This window comes from Musa acuminata, chromosome BXJ2-9 (assembly GCF_036884655.1).
Source record: "Musa acuminata AAA Group cultivar baxijiao chromosome BXJ2-9, Cavendish_Baxijiao_AAA, whole genome shotgun sequence".
Classification (NCBI taxonomy): domain Eukaryota; kingdom Viridiplantae; phylum Streptophyta; class Magnoliopsida; order Zingiberales; family Musaceae; genus Musa; species Musa acuminata.
In genome coordinates, this window is record NC_088346.1 from 46,675,011 (window position 1) to 46,694,196 (window position 19,186).

General features: G+C 37.7%; 2 protein-coding genes and 1 long non-coding RNA gene across 3 annotated transcripts; all 3 read left to right on the forward strand.

Annotated features, from left to right (window-relative positions):
• The first annotated feature begins 5,736 nt into the window (after positions 1-5,736).
• On the forward strand, positions 5,737-6,884 carry LOC103999099 (uncharacterized). The gene is made up of 2 exons (XR_010490948.1): positions 5,737-5,821; positions 5,929-6,884. It is a non-coding gene; the product is annotated as an uncharacterized LOC103999099 (long non-coding RNA).
• Positions 6,885-15,401: 8,517 nt separating this feature from the next.
• On the forward strand, positions 15,402-16,180 carry LOC103999101 (glycine-rich cell wall structural protein-like). Its single transcript, XM_009420757.3, has one exon. The coding sequence runs from the start codon at positions 15,518-15,520 to the stop codon at positions 15,935-15,937; it is 420 nt and encodes a 139-aa protein (XP_009419032.2). The 5' UTR covers positions 15,402-15,517; the 3' UTR covers positions 15,938-16,180.
• A 2,450-nt stretch (positions 16,181-18,630) lies between these two features.
• On the forward strand, positions 18,631-19,062 carry LOC135622096 (uncharacterized). Its single transcript, XM_065123735.1, has one exon. It carries the CDS (start codon positions 18,631-18,633, stop codon positions 19,060-19,062), a length of 432 nt encoding a protein of 143 aa, XP_064979807.1.
• Positions 19,063-19,186: the final 124 nt, after the last annotated feature.

Here is a 19,186-nt window from a genome sequence, read left to right on the forward strand (position 1 = left end):
ATAAAACTTCCTTTGGCTTGAGGTGATCAAATTTGGTTATAAAGCAACTTTTAACTAAGATGTTATCGAATTCGATCATAAAGTATTTATCGTCTATGATACGATTAGGGATTATAAATATACGATAACTAATGACAGACAAGTTCGATGGATTGAATTCTCTTGTATTGTCCGGGGACTACGACGTAGTGATAGAGTACGTTCATAGTCGATGAGTCGAGTGAATCATTATGAAGATAATAATTCATCGAGTCAGAAAGAGTTATGATAAGTATAACTCACGACCAGCTCGATATTGGGCCTAGAGAGTCACATACATATGGTAGGTGTTACGATAAGTAGAGGTTCAAATATGAAATATCCCTTGAAGCACTTATTGTTGAATCTCGAATTTTGATGATGAAATCAATTGATGAGGTTATGAACTAATAAGTGTTTAAGATAAGTAATGTAGGAAAATTTCGATCATGGACTCGAACCATTAAAGTAGGAGAATCAGACGTTGGGCCGGAAAGCATCATGTTATAGATTAGACGTCAGGTCGAAGGATTGGTCGACATGCCGAAAGATGGACCTCGAGCCATGAGTTCGAGCATTAGGCCGGAAAGATCGGGTATTGTGCCAAGAAAATCAGATGTTGTAAGAGGTCAATATATTGACGGATCGGGCAATACGGTGAAGGAAAGAACGATGCATCGAAAGTTCAAACGAAGTGTTAGATGAACGGATAACATGCCGAACAACGTAGCCTTCATGATTATAATTGTTTAGTCTTAATTGAAGTCGTTTATAGTCTAATTAAATTGATTTTAAGGTGTAACCATGCCAACTTGATTAGTAGCCCATGGGGCCTAAATCAAGCCAATTTAGTAACTTAGAGTTTGGGCGGTAGTACCGCTTGGCGAAAGCAATAGTACTGCTAATACTTCGAAAACTCGAGGATTTAAATTTTTTCTCTATTTTTTAAGTCATCTGAGGTCTATAAATATCTCACTCATGCTTGTTTGATGAAGTAAGAATTCTTAGGGATACAAGTAATATAAACTCTCTTGAAAAGTGTTATATCTTTCTCCTTGACTTTAGAAGTCATTCGAAAGGAGGTATGAAATTTTGTTATAAAAGAGAAGTATGAAGATTCTCTCCTTGTGAAAAAGAGAAAATGGTTGGGTTGTAATGAGAGTAGTTGATCTTTGTTTGTTGAAAAAAAGATCAGTAGTGAAAGTCGATGGTCTCAAGAGAAGAGGAATTAGGAGTGGACATAGGTCCAGACGACCGAACCACTATAAATCTGATTTACATTTCTCTTTATACTTTTCTTTATTATTACTAGCTGATTTAGTTACTCACTATCCTTACTCATATTATAAATTAAACATATTTTCGATACAGATTTATCGATCAACTTTCAAATTAGAACTTTATTTCAAAAGTACTAATTCACACCCCCTCTTAATGTCTCTATGATCCTAACACATATCTTATTGGATATCTAGTAAGTCATTGAATTATTGGATCTTATGGATGAGATCCAATAAAAAGTCAATAAGAGATTATTGGGTAGAGATATATTAATCCAAGAGGCTTGGGTAATTGGATGAAGATCCAGTACCCAATAAGATATTTTTTATTATGGTAAGTTTATAGGGACCTATATAAATATGAGAGAATCAAAAGGTTATAGGCTCGATCCATTTTAGCTATCACCTCCTATACTCCTCTCTCCCTCTTCTCCTCAGTCGACAACCCTAGTTAAGGGCCGTGTGGATAGCAAGAAGGGCTGGCCCCTTCTTGATAGTGTGGTGCACATGGAAAGGTAGATTATACAACGATTTAATGGGTATCTTCGCAACGCCTACCATGTGGATCACTATTAGAGAAGAGGACAGTTGACCTCCTTCATTATTTTCTACAAATCTATAAGTTTTTAGGGATATACGATCTCCCTAGGTAGCATATCTTTTATATACGCGTAGTTTTCAATTTTACGAGTTTTTACGCACCAATGTTTGCATGACAATGAGATTTTTTTTCTGTGAGAAATTCTGGGATTTTATTTTTCTATTGTTACTGTGCATGTGATGTTGCCCCAAGTTTCCCAACACATCTTTGGTCCAAGGCTAAAATAAAGATAACATTTACAAGTAATCATCAGCTTTATAAATCACTCACTTAATTGCTCTTACCTCAATTGCTACTCCAATTGATGTGTGGCATCATCGTCTTAGTCATTCATCATTCTCCGTTCAATAATAGATGTGTTCTTGTTACTCTCTTCAAACTTTTAAATCAAGTAGTCTCTTCCAACTTTTAAATCAAGTAGAACCGTAACTCGTTGTGATGCTTACCTTAATAATAAAATTCATTGACTATCTTTTGAAATAATTTTCATATCTTACTCCAAATCATTTAAAATTATCTACACTCCAACCATTTCCTATTAATAATTTTAGATTTTATATTATTTTTATAGATTAATTTACTAAACATACATGATTTTACTCTTTCAAATATAAATTTAAAGTCACCATAGTATTTGCTCTATTAGAAAGATGATAATTTTTTTTTTCAATCTATCATTAAAATAGTTTACTCCAATAAAAGAGGTGAATACCAAGTTTTACAATTTATCTCTTATCTTGTGATATATAATATCTCATGTCATCACCACACATTGATATATAGTTTTGTTAGCAACATTTCAAATTGTAGTATACCTTATTAAATATATGCTCACCCCAATCCTACAACATTAGTCATTATTTAAAAAATAATTTTATAAAATCTTAAACTTTTAAAAACTTAAAGTATTTGATCATTTATGATATCCCTTACTATACCTCTACGCTTCAGATAAGTTAATATTAAGATTCAAGTGTTGTATTTTCATAGGGTACTCTCTTAACTATAATGCTTTCCAATATTACGATCTTTAAACTCAAAAGGTCTTTATATCATGTTATGCTATTTTTGTTGAGTCCACATTTTCCTTCTAAAATTGTATGCTTTCAACAATGCAAACTACTATAACAACCATATATCATTGGATTCATATGAGTATATCTCAAGCTCCCTCAAAGACACCTCTCACCACATCAACTAGCAGCTCTTTTTTAGACTTTCACTCTCTTATCACTCTAGTTTAGGAGCACTTTACCCTCTTTGAACTTCTTCATCTATTTCTCTACTAACTCACCTTGAAATGCCCGATAAAGTAACACCCTTGGTATAAAAAATGATGTCTTTGTCTTCTCATCAGCCAAGTGACACGGAAGTACATTAGCCTAATCAGGTATGTGTTAGTAACTCTTCACTAATTCTCATATCTCTAATATGATCCAATAATACCATCAAACCTAAATATCACATAACAACATGCTCCAAAAATGACATCTTTAAACCACGTCAAATCCTCGACCTCCATGCTACCATAAGCTCTCTACCTAAACCTACTAAACTCATAACTATCATCTATGCCTAAAAATCCTCATACTAGCACAAAATCATGTGTGAAGTATACGATGCCCTACTTCATAATTCCATATAGACCCTTATACCATTTCATCGCACACAAAAAATTATTAAGTATAAGTTGATCTTTCAAATTAAGTAATATCCAAATGGATCCATTACCAAATACGTTTAGTGGCCAAAAGGTTTCACTAATGATAAGATGTTGATTTTACAAAAACATTCAATCTAGTTATTAAACTAATAATAATTCGGCTCATCTTGAGTTTGGCTGTTACTCAAGGCCGGCATATACCAACTAGATGTTAACTATGCTTTCTTTTAGGGATATTAATTAAAAATATCTTTATATAGTAACTTCCTGACTTCATTTATCCTCAGTATCCAAGCCATGTTTACAAACTATAAAAAGCTATTTATAGACTTTGCCAAGCTCCAAGAGCTAGGTATACTGAACTTGACTTGTTTTTTATGTCAATTGGCTTCATCAACTCCAAGTTTGATATCTCTTTATTTCTATGATAACAAAAGAAAAATACTATATATCTATCGATTTATGTGGATGACATCATCATCATAAGTAATATTTCCATGAATAGCAAATAATTTCTTAAACAATTAATAGATCGATTCTCAATCTAGAAACCTAAAGCTATTTTTTAAGAGTAGAAGTAACAATTATATCTTCTGGCATTTTCTTGTCTTAGAAGAAGTATATTCAAAATCTATTATTAAAGATGAATATATAAAATGCTAAAGAAGTCACTATCCCACTCTCCACTAATGAATCACTCAAATTATATAATGACAACCTTACTACGAGTCATATATAGTACCAATAAGTACTTGGTTTTTTACTGTATTTATCTCTCATATTTAGATATCGCATTTGCAGTCAATAAACTATCATAAATTATGCATCGAGCCCCTATCATGCATTAGTCTGTACTAAAATGTGTCATGTAGTATCTCAAAGGAACTCTTGTGTCATATACTAAACATTCATCACTTCATCTTCATGTCTTCATCGATGTTGATTAGGTATGCAACACTGATGAGAAAACATTTACGTTATCCTATATTATCTTTCTTAAAGTAAATATAATCGGTTGAAGTTTCAAAAAATAGAATATAGTCACAAGATCCACTATTGAAGTTGAATATCGAGTCATCGTCATAATTGTTACAGAACTCAATTGGGTCATAATTTGCTACACGAACTTGACATCATATCTCAATTCACTTTTAGAATATAGAATGATAATGTTGATGCCATCTATCTATCCGCACTAATCCGGTATTCAACTCACGCATAAAATATATTGTCATCAACTTTCACTTCATTAGAGATCAAGTTATTATATATCAACTATATGTTTCTCACGTTTATACTTCTGATTAACTTAGTACACTTCCTTGTAAAGCCTCTAGCTCACAAGATATTTAAATTATATTTCAGAATTTGAGTGATTAATTTGATTAGCATAGAGTTGAGAAAACAAATTTCCCTTAAAACCTGTATAATTACATATTATCTTAATGAATTAAGTTAATCCTTTTCGTAACAAATTCCTCTGTTCTAACATGTCCACTGAAAGACTTCTCCAGATCACATGAACTCGGATACCCTGGCCTCATCGACATGAGCCTTCGTATTTGATGATTCATCAAACTCCTCCAGGATCGAATAATGACTAATGATTCCTCCTTTTAACTACCAGCAGATCAACAACTGCAAAAATAGTTCATTATAGAAGCTGCATCCCTCAGCCATATATTTACATCCTACCAATATAATAATAATTAGAAATATTTTTTTTAGCAGATAATTTACAGTTTGCGTACTTGTACCGACTCCACTAGCAGTAATACCATTGGAATTTAGCTACCTTGATCAAAATCCAGCTTTGATCTTTGAGCAGACTCCATCATGTTCATGTTAGAGTAGTCTATATCCAGCTTCTTTGTAGCGTCAGCTGGCCTCTCCTTCTGCATGACTCCAAAACTGTGATAGAGTTTCTTGCCGCCGGACTTGGGATGAAGTTTCAAGCAAGTCACATACATTACCAACTCCACATAGTTGTCACAGACATTTGAATAAGGTTTCGGAACAACCATATCAGACAATTTAGATTGACAATGATAGATTTTTTAATGTCTTTTCAGTCTGCATATATCTTATTTTTGTCATTATAATCCAACATAAAGATTTCTAATAATCATAATTAAGATATTGAGACAAGTCTTTGTTTTGAATCAACCATTAGAGTCTTTATCTTTGCAATACTCAACAAGAACAGAGCTATCCAAGTGGAAATCTCATATGTAAGAGGATAGCCCTCATACTTCTCAGGTAAGCCACAAAAATTCTTATCAGGGACTTGGACTTTGACTATTATTGGTCTTCATCTTCTTTCTTAATTAACACTCGTCAATCTTCCCATCTATTCTTCCCTCAAGCTTGGCTTGATCACATAGCAAACCAGTTTCAGATAGACCTTCCAAGTTCAAGAGGGAGAAAGAAGCCACCATAAGTCTCACTCCATAGGAAGCAAAGTTCAATTGAGCCAAGCAATTCCTTTGGTAGACTGACAATATAGTTGGTCTTTATCTTCTTCCTCTACTATTGTTGGTCTTAGCCTTCTCTTCTTCAAGCTTAGCTTGCTCACACAACAAGCAAGTTTACAGGTTGAGGGAGGGCAAGGAGTGCATGACAGCTTCTCTTCGAATCATTCCTTTGATCTCCAGCTTCATCAGGGAGAGATGAGCCACCATACGTCTTACTCTGTAGGTAGCATCCCCTTCTCATGGGAGAACCAGCCAGGTATCTCCAAGGTCATACCACAAGCAGAAGAGAGTCACCTCAAGCTGCCGCCGCCACCATGCAAATCCGACAGCCCCATGTCCGCGGCGCATGGCCTACATGTTCCTCTCCCACCGTGCATCTTCCAGCCGCCGTCGCGGAGCTCGTCGAAGAAAGGTTTGAAGGAGGAGGACGACCCCTTCTTCGCAGCTTACATGGAGTGCACCAGAAACGTTAGGACGCAAGGGAGGAGGGGTTCGAGGAGGAGGAAGAGAGATGGTTTGATTGGGTTGTTCTCCTGTACGGGTAGCAGTGGAGTTAGGGAGAAGGCCATTGTGAGGCTGTCACAGCTTCCTGAAGTGAGAGAGTGATGAGAAGCTTGGAATCCATGGGGAACCTGTTGTGCTGATCCTGTGGTTCTTGCTCCATGAATCACCTTCTTCAGCAGTACTTTGTAAGTAGAAAGATTTATGCAGGTCGGAATGACAGATGTTATAGGTGACACGGTAATATTCTACTGAAAGCATAGTTATATTGATGAATACATGTAATGATATTGTACAAAGAGATTGCGCAATAAGAGAAAATAATAAACAATATAATTTGTTGGTTATCTCAATGTCCATTGGTACTTGAGAGATTATTGTTAAGTTTCGTCTTGCCACTTGTGTCGTATCGTCTCGTTGTCTCAACCCTTGTTATTGTTTCGTCATCTTTGCTTTTAGTTCATAGCTATTGTTCTAGTGACTTAAGCAAGCAAGCGATCTCTCATAAGGACTTGTTAGGTAAGGTGAAAGATTCAACAATGCTAATACTAGAGTTAAAAGGATGTTGTTGCCTGCACTAGCCATCAAGAGGGTGAGGACATAAGAAGTTGGTCCTAGCCTTGGGGTCAGATACTTAGTTGATTGGTGGCAGCATCGTAGGCGTGCAAGACCTTCTCATAATATTGAAGGTATCAAGCTATATACGATACTTCCTTCTTAGCCAGTCAATAAACCTCCTTGGTCACCTTCCAAAAAGATTGCTTATCTCGAATGCCATGGTAGAAGCGACGAACATGGGGTGGGTGAAGACAACGATCGACATAACAGAGACCAACGATCGACGAACAAGTGTTTTATAAAAATAAAAATAAAAAGTAAAAAATTGAGATTTATTTTTTGTTTTCGGAGAACTTGCCCAACCTTATTTTTCATTTAATTTAGCTACATGCGTTTTTGCTATAATGGAGGTCGGAACAATGGCTTATGAGAACGGCCCATGAAACCCAAGCGAAATGGGACTGCTTCTATACTATCCATCTTCAGAACACCTCTTGCCTGGATAGGTAACCCATATTGCTTCTACGCTTCAGCAACACCAAAGATGCTTATCGCATCCTTCCCACTTGCTTGACGAATCGTCTAGAGATGCAGCAATGCAGTTCAACACACAAAGGACAAGAGTACCAACAGCTCAAGGATGATGAACTCCTCAACATGCAGCAAGTAGCACCAAACCTCATCCTGTCATCTTCTCACTTCCGCGCATGATAACACCAGGCACCGCCCCCCGAAACCCGCGTTGATTCAGGAGGACGAAAGCAAGCCAACTAGGCAAGCTTCACATCGCCATACACCGCCGTTGTCATCGTCAGATCATCACATCAGTGTCAGTCTAATTCAAAGCCAAGATCGCGTTCCCACGAGCCCACCACTTCCTCCTTGTTGCGGTGTCCGTAGCCGCTGCTACCTGCAGACTGTCTCAAGCACAGTTTGCAGACGGTGACCACAGATCGAATGCAGGCTTCTGATAGACAGACACTTCTCCATGCTGCCCTAATCAAAAGGGTTATGGTGATGGAGCAGATGGACAGTTGTGGAGGGAGGACTTTGACTCTTGTTTTTGTGCCAGATATCAGGAACAGATGGTGCTGTGTCATGCATGCATGCATTTCATTTTTATATGACCGGCAACTCTTCTTCCCCACCTCTCGCCAACCTCCCTTCGTATATGAAGGAGCTATCAATCAAACTGTCCGATTTGAAATATTGGCATCTGTTCTCACTTCAATTTTTTTCTGAAGCTTGTGATGCTGGAACTCTTCCACCACTTGTGGAGCTGTTCTCACCTTACACGGCTTCTTTGCCTATTAATGCTTCTTATGTTTACTATATGTTGATTAGTAGTTAATCTAGTGGAAGTCCAGCAATAATAATCCAAAATCTTAAACTGGATAATTACTGATCAAATTCAATGTACTTTTAAGTGTCTAGAAATCTCTTCTAAATGATTTTTTTAACTATATATGTATTTAGTTTCTTTAATACAAACCAAATTGTTTGGAGAATAAAATTCAAATGTGATAAAAAAAATCCTTAGAAATTAAGGATAGTTGTCTTATAAATACTGTTAGTAGAGAATTATTTAAGTTTTTGTAGGATTTATTTTATAGTTGACAGAGAATTATTGATGATTTATTTTACAGCATACAAAATAGTTTTGGATTTCGGTTTATGTCTACTCATATCAGTGCTTCTTTCATATTTTATTATTGTATATTATAAATATTTATTTTTCTCCTGAATGTAAGTGTTCCTCATTTTCGATTTGTATTATATATATATATATATATATATATATATATATATATATATATATATATATATATGACGTGTCCTATCAAAATGGGTCCATGATCACGTGATCCGGGAGCAAGACCAGGTGATCCATCATCCCTGATAGCGAAGGGACATTACTGTCCTCTTACACAGGTAAATAGATGGCTGTGATTGAAACAAGTCACTTGATTTGTGTGGCACAGCGTTCCCAACTTGTGACTCAAATTGACTGCTTTGATTGAATTTATTAGCTCAATATGAAATTAGGCTGTGGTTTTGGCAGACTTAAGAGATCAAACTTGCTTAAAAGTCTCAGATTATGGCATCTAATGTTATCTAGAAATATACTTTCTGGGCTTCAAAATTATTTGGTGGCACATTGTGGTCTTGCAGAAAGTCAACATGCAAGAAAAGTCAAATGATCTGCACTGAATTCAAAGCACTAATAAGTCTTCGACCTCCCATGTAATGCAAGCCTTCACAACCTGAATCCAGGATTATAACTTGTGGATTGTAGGAGATCTGAACAAGATGTTGTCCCTGTTTTCTGTTGATATAAATCCAAAGCTTCTCTTGTTTGTCTTGTTGGAAGACTTATAGCATGTTCTAGAGATTGATGATGTGAGATGATGGTAAGATTATTTCTTTATAAATTGATAAATCGATTCTGAGTTATAAAATTATATTTTTTATATTTATTGTTCATGTTGATCATTCCTAAATCCTGTATTGGTAGAGCATAATCTATTCTTTAGTAATGTGATGTGAAGTGTGAACATATCAAATGAATGATAGTCTCTACAGCTGACCTTTTCCAACACAGTGGCCACAAATCATCGAAAAGGCAGACATTTCTGCCACATGTTCAAGCAAATTAATTGCAGGAAAGAAATTGTTGAACCAAACCAAAGATAAAAATCCCAACAGTGTCTGGCCATGCTATTTAAATCCCCCCCTCAATTCAACCATTCCTCACCAAATCCATCAGAAGCTTCTCTTCTCTCTCTCTCTCTCTTTCTCTCTCTCCTATCCAATCTTCCTAAATCACCATAAAACATGTCCAAGAAGATCATGGTTGTTGTGTTCATTGCTCTCCTCCTGTTGTCCTTAGCTCATGCAGGCAGGCCAAACCCAATGGATCCAAAGAAGAGCAGTCTTCAGGTACACCTTGTTCTTTGATTCTAGTCATTCCATCATGTTACAGGTTTCTATCATCAGCATCATCATTATTATTATTGCAGGCTGCTGAGAAGGAGATGGGTGGTGGGAAAATGGAAGGATGTGAAGGAGCTGGGGAGGATGAATGCTTGATGAGGAGGACCCTTGCTGCCCACACTGACTACATCTACACCCAGGAGCACCATTAGGGACTTGTAGGATTAGATTACAACTATGCTGCTTGAGTGGGTTTCTTTGGCTTCTTCTTCTCTAGGTAGTTTGGAGAGACCATGTAAATCACTTCTCATCCTGCTGTTCCTTTGTTGTTCATATGGTTATAGGTTTTTCAATGGATTGAGTGATATATGTAGTAGATGCACATCATCGATTGACATCGTGCAGGTGCATGCAACATCAAGTATCGAATCGATCGGTATCGATTTAAGCTGAACCTTCTTCACTGTATCTCCTTGTTCTTCGTACTTGCCGTGAGCATTTCAGAACTTAGAACAGTGACCATCCTGTGCCTGCTTCTGCAAACATAAAGCTCTCTCTCTCTCTCTCTCTCTCTCTCTCTCTCTCTCTCTCTCTCTCTCTGAACTCTCAACGAGGAAATCACTAAGCTTTCAACAACAATCTGAAAGCTTGCAACTCAGAAAATATCATTTAGCATGCTGCCTGTTGTTTGCCACCCTGCATGCTGAGCATCCTTCTGCCTTAACTCTTATGAGCAAATATTGATGTTGCAATTGTTTCCGGTGATTAATCTCTTACTTTACCAATTTGTTAGATATCAAAATTTTTAGAGCATGCATTTCTAAAACAATTCACTTCTAGAAATATTATTTTTAACTCTTCATTTTTTTTTTTGAGATTTATATGCCAAAATTAGTATCAAAGTGGATGATTTAATTACAACCAAGATTATTAGTTGAGTTATGGATTATATATATATATATATATATGGATTACAAAATACGAACCGAAAGAACAGATTAATTAATCATGGTAAACATTTGTCTGATCTAAGTATTATAAAAAATAAAATTATAAAAAATAATCAGGGTAAACATTTGATCTATGGATTACAAAATACGAACCGAAAGAAGACCAGATTAATTAATCAGGGTAAACATTTGTCTGATCTAAGTATTATAAAAAATAAAATTAACCAGGTTAAGCCATTGAAATCCTCACAAGAACAGATGTATTATAAATGATGAAGCTGAAAGGTAGCAAATGGACAAATGAAGAGAGCCATCAGTGTTGTTATACTAATTGACAAGTTGTGCAATTAGAGATGATGCATATCAATGTGAAAGTAAATATTAAAACATAGCATCATTTCTCATTTCACACTAAAATGATCCAATTGGAGACTTAGTATAACACCCACAGGGTAATGTAGACATCATTCTTGATGTCATCTTAAGATCTTTGAAAGGGACTCAAATGAAATGGTCATCATCTCCAAAGTGTTCTTGTATCAGATTCTTGGCCTTATATCTCTCTTGATGAATTTAGCAGCAAATGGAGAGGTGAAATCAGTATATGTTTGACTATGGGAGGATCACCAATTAGGTGCTATGAGGTTTTCTGATTTCAAGACATGATCATGAAAATATAACTATTGTGAACTTGGCAACAATACATTATGGGAGTGAGGTCATTGACTAAGATTCAATACAAACTAAAAGATCAGAATAGAACCTTAAATGTGTGGCATTTTCTTTCGAAAAAGAAAATATCTATTTTGTTAAATGGTTATATACATTGTCTAAGAGAAATATATGGTTGGATATGGCCATGGCTGTGCTTTGGAACATCTGAAAGTTGAGTTCAGGGAGAACAGCAAGGGAAGAGTGCATGGACAATCAAGGGAGTAAATACATACCAACTAGACTTTGCTTCAGTTAGGTTCCTCTGCCATTTTTACCTATACAACAACTGTGGCCACATGACCATGCAACTATTGTGTTCCTATGGCAGTGCTCTGCTCATTGTTCCCCCTGTGATTTTTTCTTTAATTCAGAGAATTTCCTCCTCTAATTTCAGTTTGAGTGAATTTTCAGAACTAAGTGTAAACAACTGTGGCCACATGACCATGCAACTATTGTGTTCCTATGGCAGTGCTCTGCTGATTGTTCCCCCTGTGATTTTTTCTTTAATTCAGAGAATTTCCTCCTCTAATTTCAGTTTGAGTGAATTTTCAGAACTAAGTGTAAACTATCTGATTGACAAAGATAATGAGAAAACAAAATGAAGAAATCTAGTGATTGTTTAAGAAAATATAAACCACAATCATGTTATTTCTAAGAACAGTTTCTCATGATCACAAACAGTCCAGCCATGATATCTGCTCTTGGGAAATCCTTATATGACATACCCAGAATTCACCAAATGTGTTTATAGTTCAGCCTTCCAAAGTATGAACTGACATGGTATTTATTGTATCCATTTCAGAAAGGTACTAAAAAATAATCTCAAAGTTAATAATAATGCAAGATGTGAAACTATTAGAGCAGTAAACCAAGCTGACACTAAAAGCAGAAAGAAAAAGGACTTTTAATGACATGGCATATAGGTTGTACATTGTTTTTACAGTAAGCACCTGGAAAACCTAGGAAAAATGATGTGTATAAAGATCAGAACTCACTCAGTGAACTGACAAGTACTCTTAATTCTAGTAAAGCAACAAATAATCTCAAAGTATAAGTAAATCTGCTTGTGTGAAAATGTTAATTTTTCGACAGCAAAAATATCCATGCATCTCATTTGGGAAGCATTTTTTCTATTAATTTCAAACATAGTTGCAGAATTCAGCACAATTCAGAACCATGCATCCTTTCACACTTAATGATGCACTTTTTAAGAGAGGAAGAAATTTGAAAAGGCAGAAAGCCTCATAAACCATTTCTCTGATCTCACCTCTGCTGCCTCCAAATCTTCTCTCTCTCAGGCATTTTTATCCAAAAAAAAGAAAAAGAAAATAAAACATGATACAAGAACATGATATCAAGTGTCTGCTATGCAGCAGAGATACCAAAACAGATACATTTGGATAGTCCAAGTTTGGCAAACCATGGAAAGCAAGATATATGATGTTGCAGCAATACATATACAAAGGATATGGATCTTATTTTTATATGCGACAGAATTGAAGTTGCTGAGTTCACCAAATTAAATAGCAAATCATTTTAATGGACCAAGAGACTAGTTTCAGAAGAATCTTGTGCACCACTTTGTGGCCCTGCTTTGGCATCTTTGCATGTTGTGAGCCACCATCCACAAATGGAGGCTCATGCGAATCCCAATCAGATGCCAAAGATTAATGATCTTGGAGGCCCTACTTTGGCATCTATAATCATGCTTGAAGGGTTCCACCATCATTCAAATGCCCAGGATTAGCTTTTCTAAAGTCATGTCCCTTCTTATGAATCTGTTGAATCTAAGTTCTCCCATGGGCCACTAGGATTATTTAACTGTTGAATCAACTACAAAAATCCATAATTTAATTCAAACATACTCTCTCAGTTGTTATTGGTTGTCCTTAGTTGTTTATTAAGCTTGATAAATTGATCTGTGATGTATAGATCAATTATTATCATACAAATATTGATGTTATAGTTAGTAAGTGTTATTCAAGCTCTTAGGATGAAATAGATAGGAAGCATAAAGGAGTTCTGAACTCAGTAGATTCACTGCTTTGATTTGCAGCAGTTTAATACCATTATCCATCAAATCTGAAATCAGCCACAGGTAATGCTTTTGTCATTAAATAGTTATGGAACTTCTGCAACAGCTATCATGAAGCAAAGCTTTTGTTGGCTTATACATGGACCTGATGACACTCTACTTGGTAAAAGGTATTAGTTGTGATGATTGAAGGTGTTAATGATCCTCAACAGTTTGATATTTCTAGTTATTCTCTTATTTTCTATAATAATTTGACTAAAAATTAGAATATCTTATTTTAGTTGCTACCTTTTCATGTCATCGAGAAGAAGATACTAAGAAGATACTAAGGTGGATACATTGAGTTACTCGAAAAGATTAAAAAAATATTTTCATTCGTGAATAATTAATATATATATTGTAAAAGAAAAAAATGATGAAGAATCATTTCGGATGATATAAATATAGGTATTATGGTTAGACAATATATGAGATAATTAATATTAATAGTAGATGAAGAAAAGTGAAGAAATTAAAAGGATTTTAGTAGAAATTATAAATAAAAATTTAAATTCGATAGTAAAAGATCCATCAAATAATTGTCATATTATAACTTATCATTATTGTATTTCTAAACTAAATAATGATAATAACAATTTTCTGATCTGACTAATATTAAGAACTATAGAATGTTGCAGGAAGAGTCATCTAATTCACATGATCCACCTCCCAAACCTTCAAAGTTGAGGAGGTGTGATGCTCTGATGGGTGGGGCGCCTACCACTCTTTTCATTCTGGTCTACAGCCGAAAGACTTCCTGCAACACCTTGTGGGCAAGAAGAAGTGCAGGTGGGAAGCCATGGACTCTCATGGCCCTTCACTTTATTCCGGTGTCCCGGTGTCGGCGTCGTCTTACCTCTTGTGGATAGGAACAACTGAGGAATAATGGAGTCCAGAAAGGTGTAGGTCTTATGTAAATTAATGTGAACTGCTAAGGCTCAAAGCTAAAAGACTTCATCCTTTCTTTCCGGCCTTTATGTTGGAAAGCCAATGATCACGGATCTGATCAATGTTGTTTCGACGCTATGGATTAACCTTATGCATGATAGAAGCAATGACGATGGTAGGCTTAGTGCAACTGAAGTAGATTTACTTTGAATTCTGGGACATATGTCCACACAAGATAACCCATGGCTGAACTAAACATTTGAGATTAGCTTTAGCTTTCTTCATCCTCCTTGAGAGAGACGACATGTCGGCTATAATATATACGTATGTATAGATGGTGCCACTATGTGTTGGCAGCGAAGTGTTGAGACTTGGGTCCAATGTTACGTGCTGACGGGTGTCTGCTCCAATATTACTCTTTATAAGGTGGCTTTATTATTTACCCTAATATTATCATAATTTGCCCAAAAATATGTAACTTGTGGTTTCTATAAACATCTAACTAAGCTTCGATCAATCTTTCATATCGTAAATGGATCACAAGAGAACAAACAGTAAGGGGATAAGTATTCTTTTTCGTACGTCAAACAGTAAGGGGAACAGCTTAAACATGTGAATATGATTGCATCAATATCATTTCTTGAGAGAGAAAAGAAGAACAGTGCATATTTGCGGTCACAGAAGTCACCGCTCCTTTATTACGGCATGCCGACCTCTCTCTCTCTCTCTCTCTCCCTCTCTCTCTCTTTCCACTACTTGGCTTAATAAAACCAACCCTTTCCAGCCAAAGGCTCATCCAAAACACAGGAGTATCAACGATAAGGAGAAGGGGAGCAACGGAGAGAAAGAAACAAGGCGAGCCATGAAGACAACCGCTCTCATTTTCTTCTCCCTACTGCTGGCCGCCGCTGTGGCTAGCCGCGACGTTGACAAGAAGAAGGCCGAATCTTCCAAGGACAGCGCGGGCCCCGCCACCTACATCCCGGGGTACGGGGCCGACCCCGGCGGGTTCTTCGGACCCGGCGGGGGGTTCAACATGCCAGGAGGGTTCGGCGGCGGGTGGGGTGCGGGATACGGCGGGCCCGGAGGCGGGTATGGCCACGACGGCGTGGTCCTGCCCTCGGTGGTGTGCTCCGACAAGGGGCCGTGCTACAAGAAGAAGTTGACGTGCCCCGCCAGTTGCTTCACGTCCTACAGCCACTACGGCAAGGGTGGTGGCGGCGGCGGTGGTGGCGGAGGCTGCACCATGGACTGCAAGAAGCACTGCGTCGCCTACTGCTGAGGCTTTTCTCCTCACATTCCGCCCTCTATACGTCATAACGTCAGTATTATGTATACGTATGCTGATCTCATGTACGAGTGGTGTGTGATGAAGCAGTATGGCTTGGTGTTCCAAATATAAAAGATATAAATCATGAATGATATGATATATAAACAAAATATGTAGACGAATAAGGAGGGCTCTACATAGTTTGATATAAATATACGTGTAAGACTATCAGTAGTGCAAATGTTTTATTGTGTCTGCCCATATCTTTTGATGGAGAGTTCAAATACTTCTCGTCCCATCTTTTCTCATGCTTTTCACATATATATATATATATATATATATATATATATATATATATATATATATATATATATATATATATATATATATATATATATATATATATGAGTTTGATGAGATTCGATATCATGCTTTAATATCGATATGGAAATTAATGATGTAAATATTATATTGCTAATTGACATGCATGAAAAAATCTATGCTCTCCTATGTCATTGACTATATGGGGCACTAATCCCAAGTGACATTGCTCTGTCCCTCTTTTCGATACTGGGGATCATTTCAAGTGGCATTAATCCTAGGGCATTAATCTCTGGAACTGGGGATCATCCTCTACTTATCCTGGATAGGCTCTAATTCTGATAAACGACACTTTCACAATCGTCCTTCCCTAATGTTACTCTTAGATAGACGTGTTTACAAGTCGTCAACAGACAAACTACCGACCACACTCTATCAACCACTCAAGTATAAAAGCCAATCCCAAAACTTAAAAGGATAAGCACATCTACTATTTCTACCTCCCAATTGATTTTATCATCAGAGAGATCGGGTCGGAAACATTCCCCGACATTAACCGCTTATCCAAAGACTTCGACGAGGTTAAAGTGTACCTTGAAACGATACCAAATCTATCTACGGTGAATAAGCAACAATTGATCTAACTTGGTATTTCGCTCAATCGTCACATATCAATAATTCACAATTTCAATGGCTATCATGCACCCCTAAAACACAAACTTCTGAGTTGTAGAGGGATACACTATATATAGCTAATTTGATGGCGTTCGTATAAAACAATTGGGAGTTGGCTCAATTAGCACCAATGTCCAAAATTCTAAGGACGATTCAAAAATTTTATCTATTTAGGGTACGAATCAAAAGAGAAAATAATTTTTTATTTATATTATTTTAGTAAAATTCTTGGCCTTCCTTTTCTTGTCTTGGCATAATTATATAGATCTCTTTATAACATAGTCATCTTATCTTAAATAATTTTTTCTCATTTTATTCTCCATCCAAATCATATTTATTCATTTATTTTATCATTTATGAACACTGATAAAAGATATATTTATTTATCTATATTTTATTTACCGGTAAATACTCCACATAAAGCATCGACTATGGATCATGCAAAATTGGCGCTGACCACAATGTTGAAACCGTAAAGGTCATCTTCTTGTTGTGTTAAGCCATGGTTTCGGTCAATGGGCTGTTCAGCCCATATGACGACCATTGGATTCTGGGCTGAGCTTTGCGGCAGTACTGCCGAAGCGTATGTGCAGCACCGGACCCTGTAAACCTTCGCCTGCGCCAGTGGCGGCGGTGGGATGGGCTTCTCCCACGGGGGAGGTGGGAAGTGATTCCAGAAGAGAAGGTCGCTGCGCGGCCAGTGTTGGAAAGAGATGGATCAGGTGGTGTGGACGGAGAAAGCTGAGAGATCACCGTCACTAGGTGCATCGGCGCTGACACGATCACGTAAGCGCGGCGGCGGCGGCGGCGATGGTCATAGCAAGACTGCCAAGTCCCCACGTCATGCATCGTCAAAGTGCCACATCACTGACCGTCAATTATTTCTTCCCACCTTTTTTGATGATGACCACGCAAACAATGACTCGACTTTTCGATCTTCCAGAATAACACGAGATGAACTCATAATAATACGTACATGGCTTCTGTCAAGCTACGTATCGCCATCTCCTCATTGCAACACATCCGGCCATGGCATTTCGACGTCTTCAAGTGAAAGAATCACCGTCATCATATCATACGGTCTCTTCATAGCAGTCAACAATAGTTAATGGCTCGCAGTGTGGGAGCGACGCCTGTAATTGACCGTAGCGTCACAGAAGTCTCTTCTTTTCTGTGTGGTAATCTCATCTTAGCTCCACAAAAATGTGACAGAGATAAAGCCTCAGATGAGAGAGATATATTAATTGTTGATGAGAGAGATATATATAAAGGAAAATACTTTAGATATAAAAAAAAATCGAATTTACGTGAAAGGGTATATAAAAGGCATAGAATTTTGATTTGGAGTTAAATCACGAGAGAATCGTTGATTTTTGGGTTCTGAAAGCTTCTCTTCCTCGCCCACAATGTTATCTATATTGTACTAAAGTGGAGCTGTAGCTTGCAAAACTGGGGGCGGCGAGGAGTCGGTGTGGCTTTTCGGAAGCCGTGGTTTGGGGTACTGCTCTTTCGAATCCCGCCAACTCGTTCGTGCTTATCCTCATCCCTTCACATCCAAAAGGAATCCTCAAAACCTGTCTTGATCCCACACAAAGAGCCTCCTCTTTTCTATATTAATCCAACCACTTCATTACCCTACTCTTTCTATGCTCTCTCTTACTTCTTCCACTCTCTCGTCTTCTACAGTTGTGTAACAAGAGCTTTCAGTCATGGGCACGTCGAGCCGGCTCGGGCGCTGCATGAAGGCGCCGCTCCGAATGCTGTGCCGGGCGCGCGACATGTACGTGCGCGGTCTCAACGCCTTCGCTGACCACATGCAGCATGGTGCGGCGATGGCGTACCCGGCGATGGCATCGACAAACTACAGCTTCCCGCCGGCGAGGGCGATCGCGGGCGACGACGACGACCTCAGGGAGCTGATACGGGCTGCGTCACTGGCCCGGGCCCGCACGTTGCCTCGTCGGGCGGCGCCGGCGCCGGCGGTGCGCAAGAGCCAAAGCATGGCCATCGGAAGGATCGACGAGGACAAGCCGTGTCTCAGCTTCGATGACGACGTCGAGGTCGGGTCGAGCTTGGTGTTCGCTAGGAGGAGCAGGAGCTGTGTAGCGGGAGCAAAGAGGAGGGCGAGGTCGTTTGTGTGATGGCCAAGGACGAGGTTGCCTGTGTATATATTGGATCTGTAAGAATGGTTGAGTAGGAGAAGGGATTAGGTTGTGCTTTGATCTGTGCCTTTTCTCGAATGCTTTGGCTAAAGTTCGGCTAGAA

What these genes read in the sequence shown, in the direction of transcription:
- LOC103999101 (XM_009420757.3), top strand. Translation starts at nt 15,518, where the DNA reads ATGAAGACAACCGCTCTCATTTTCTTCTCCCTACTGCTGGCCGCCGCT.
- LOC135622096 (XM_065123735.1), top strand. Translation starts at nt 18,631, where the DNA reads ATGGGCACGTCGAGCCGGCTCGGGCGCTGCATGAAGGCGCCGCTCCGA.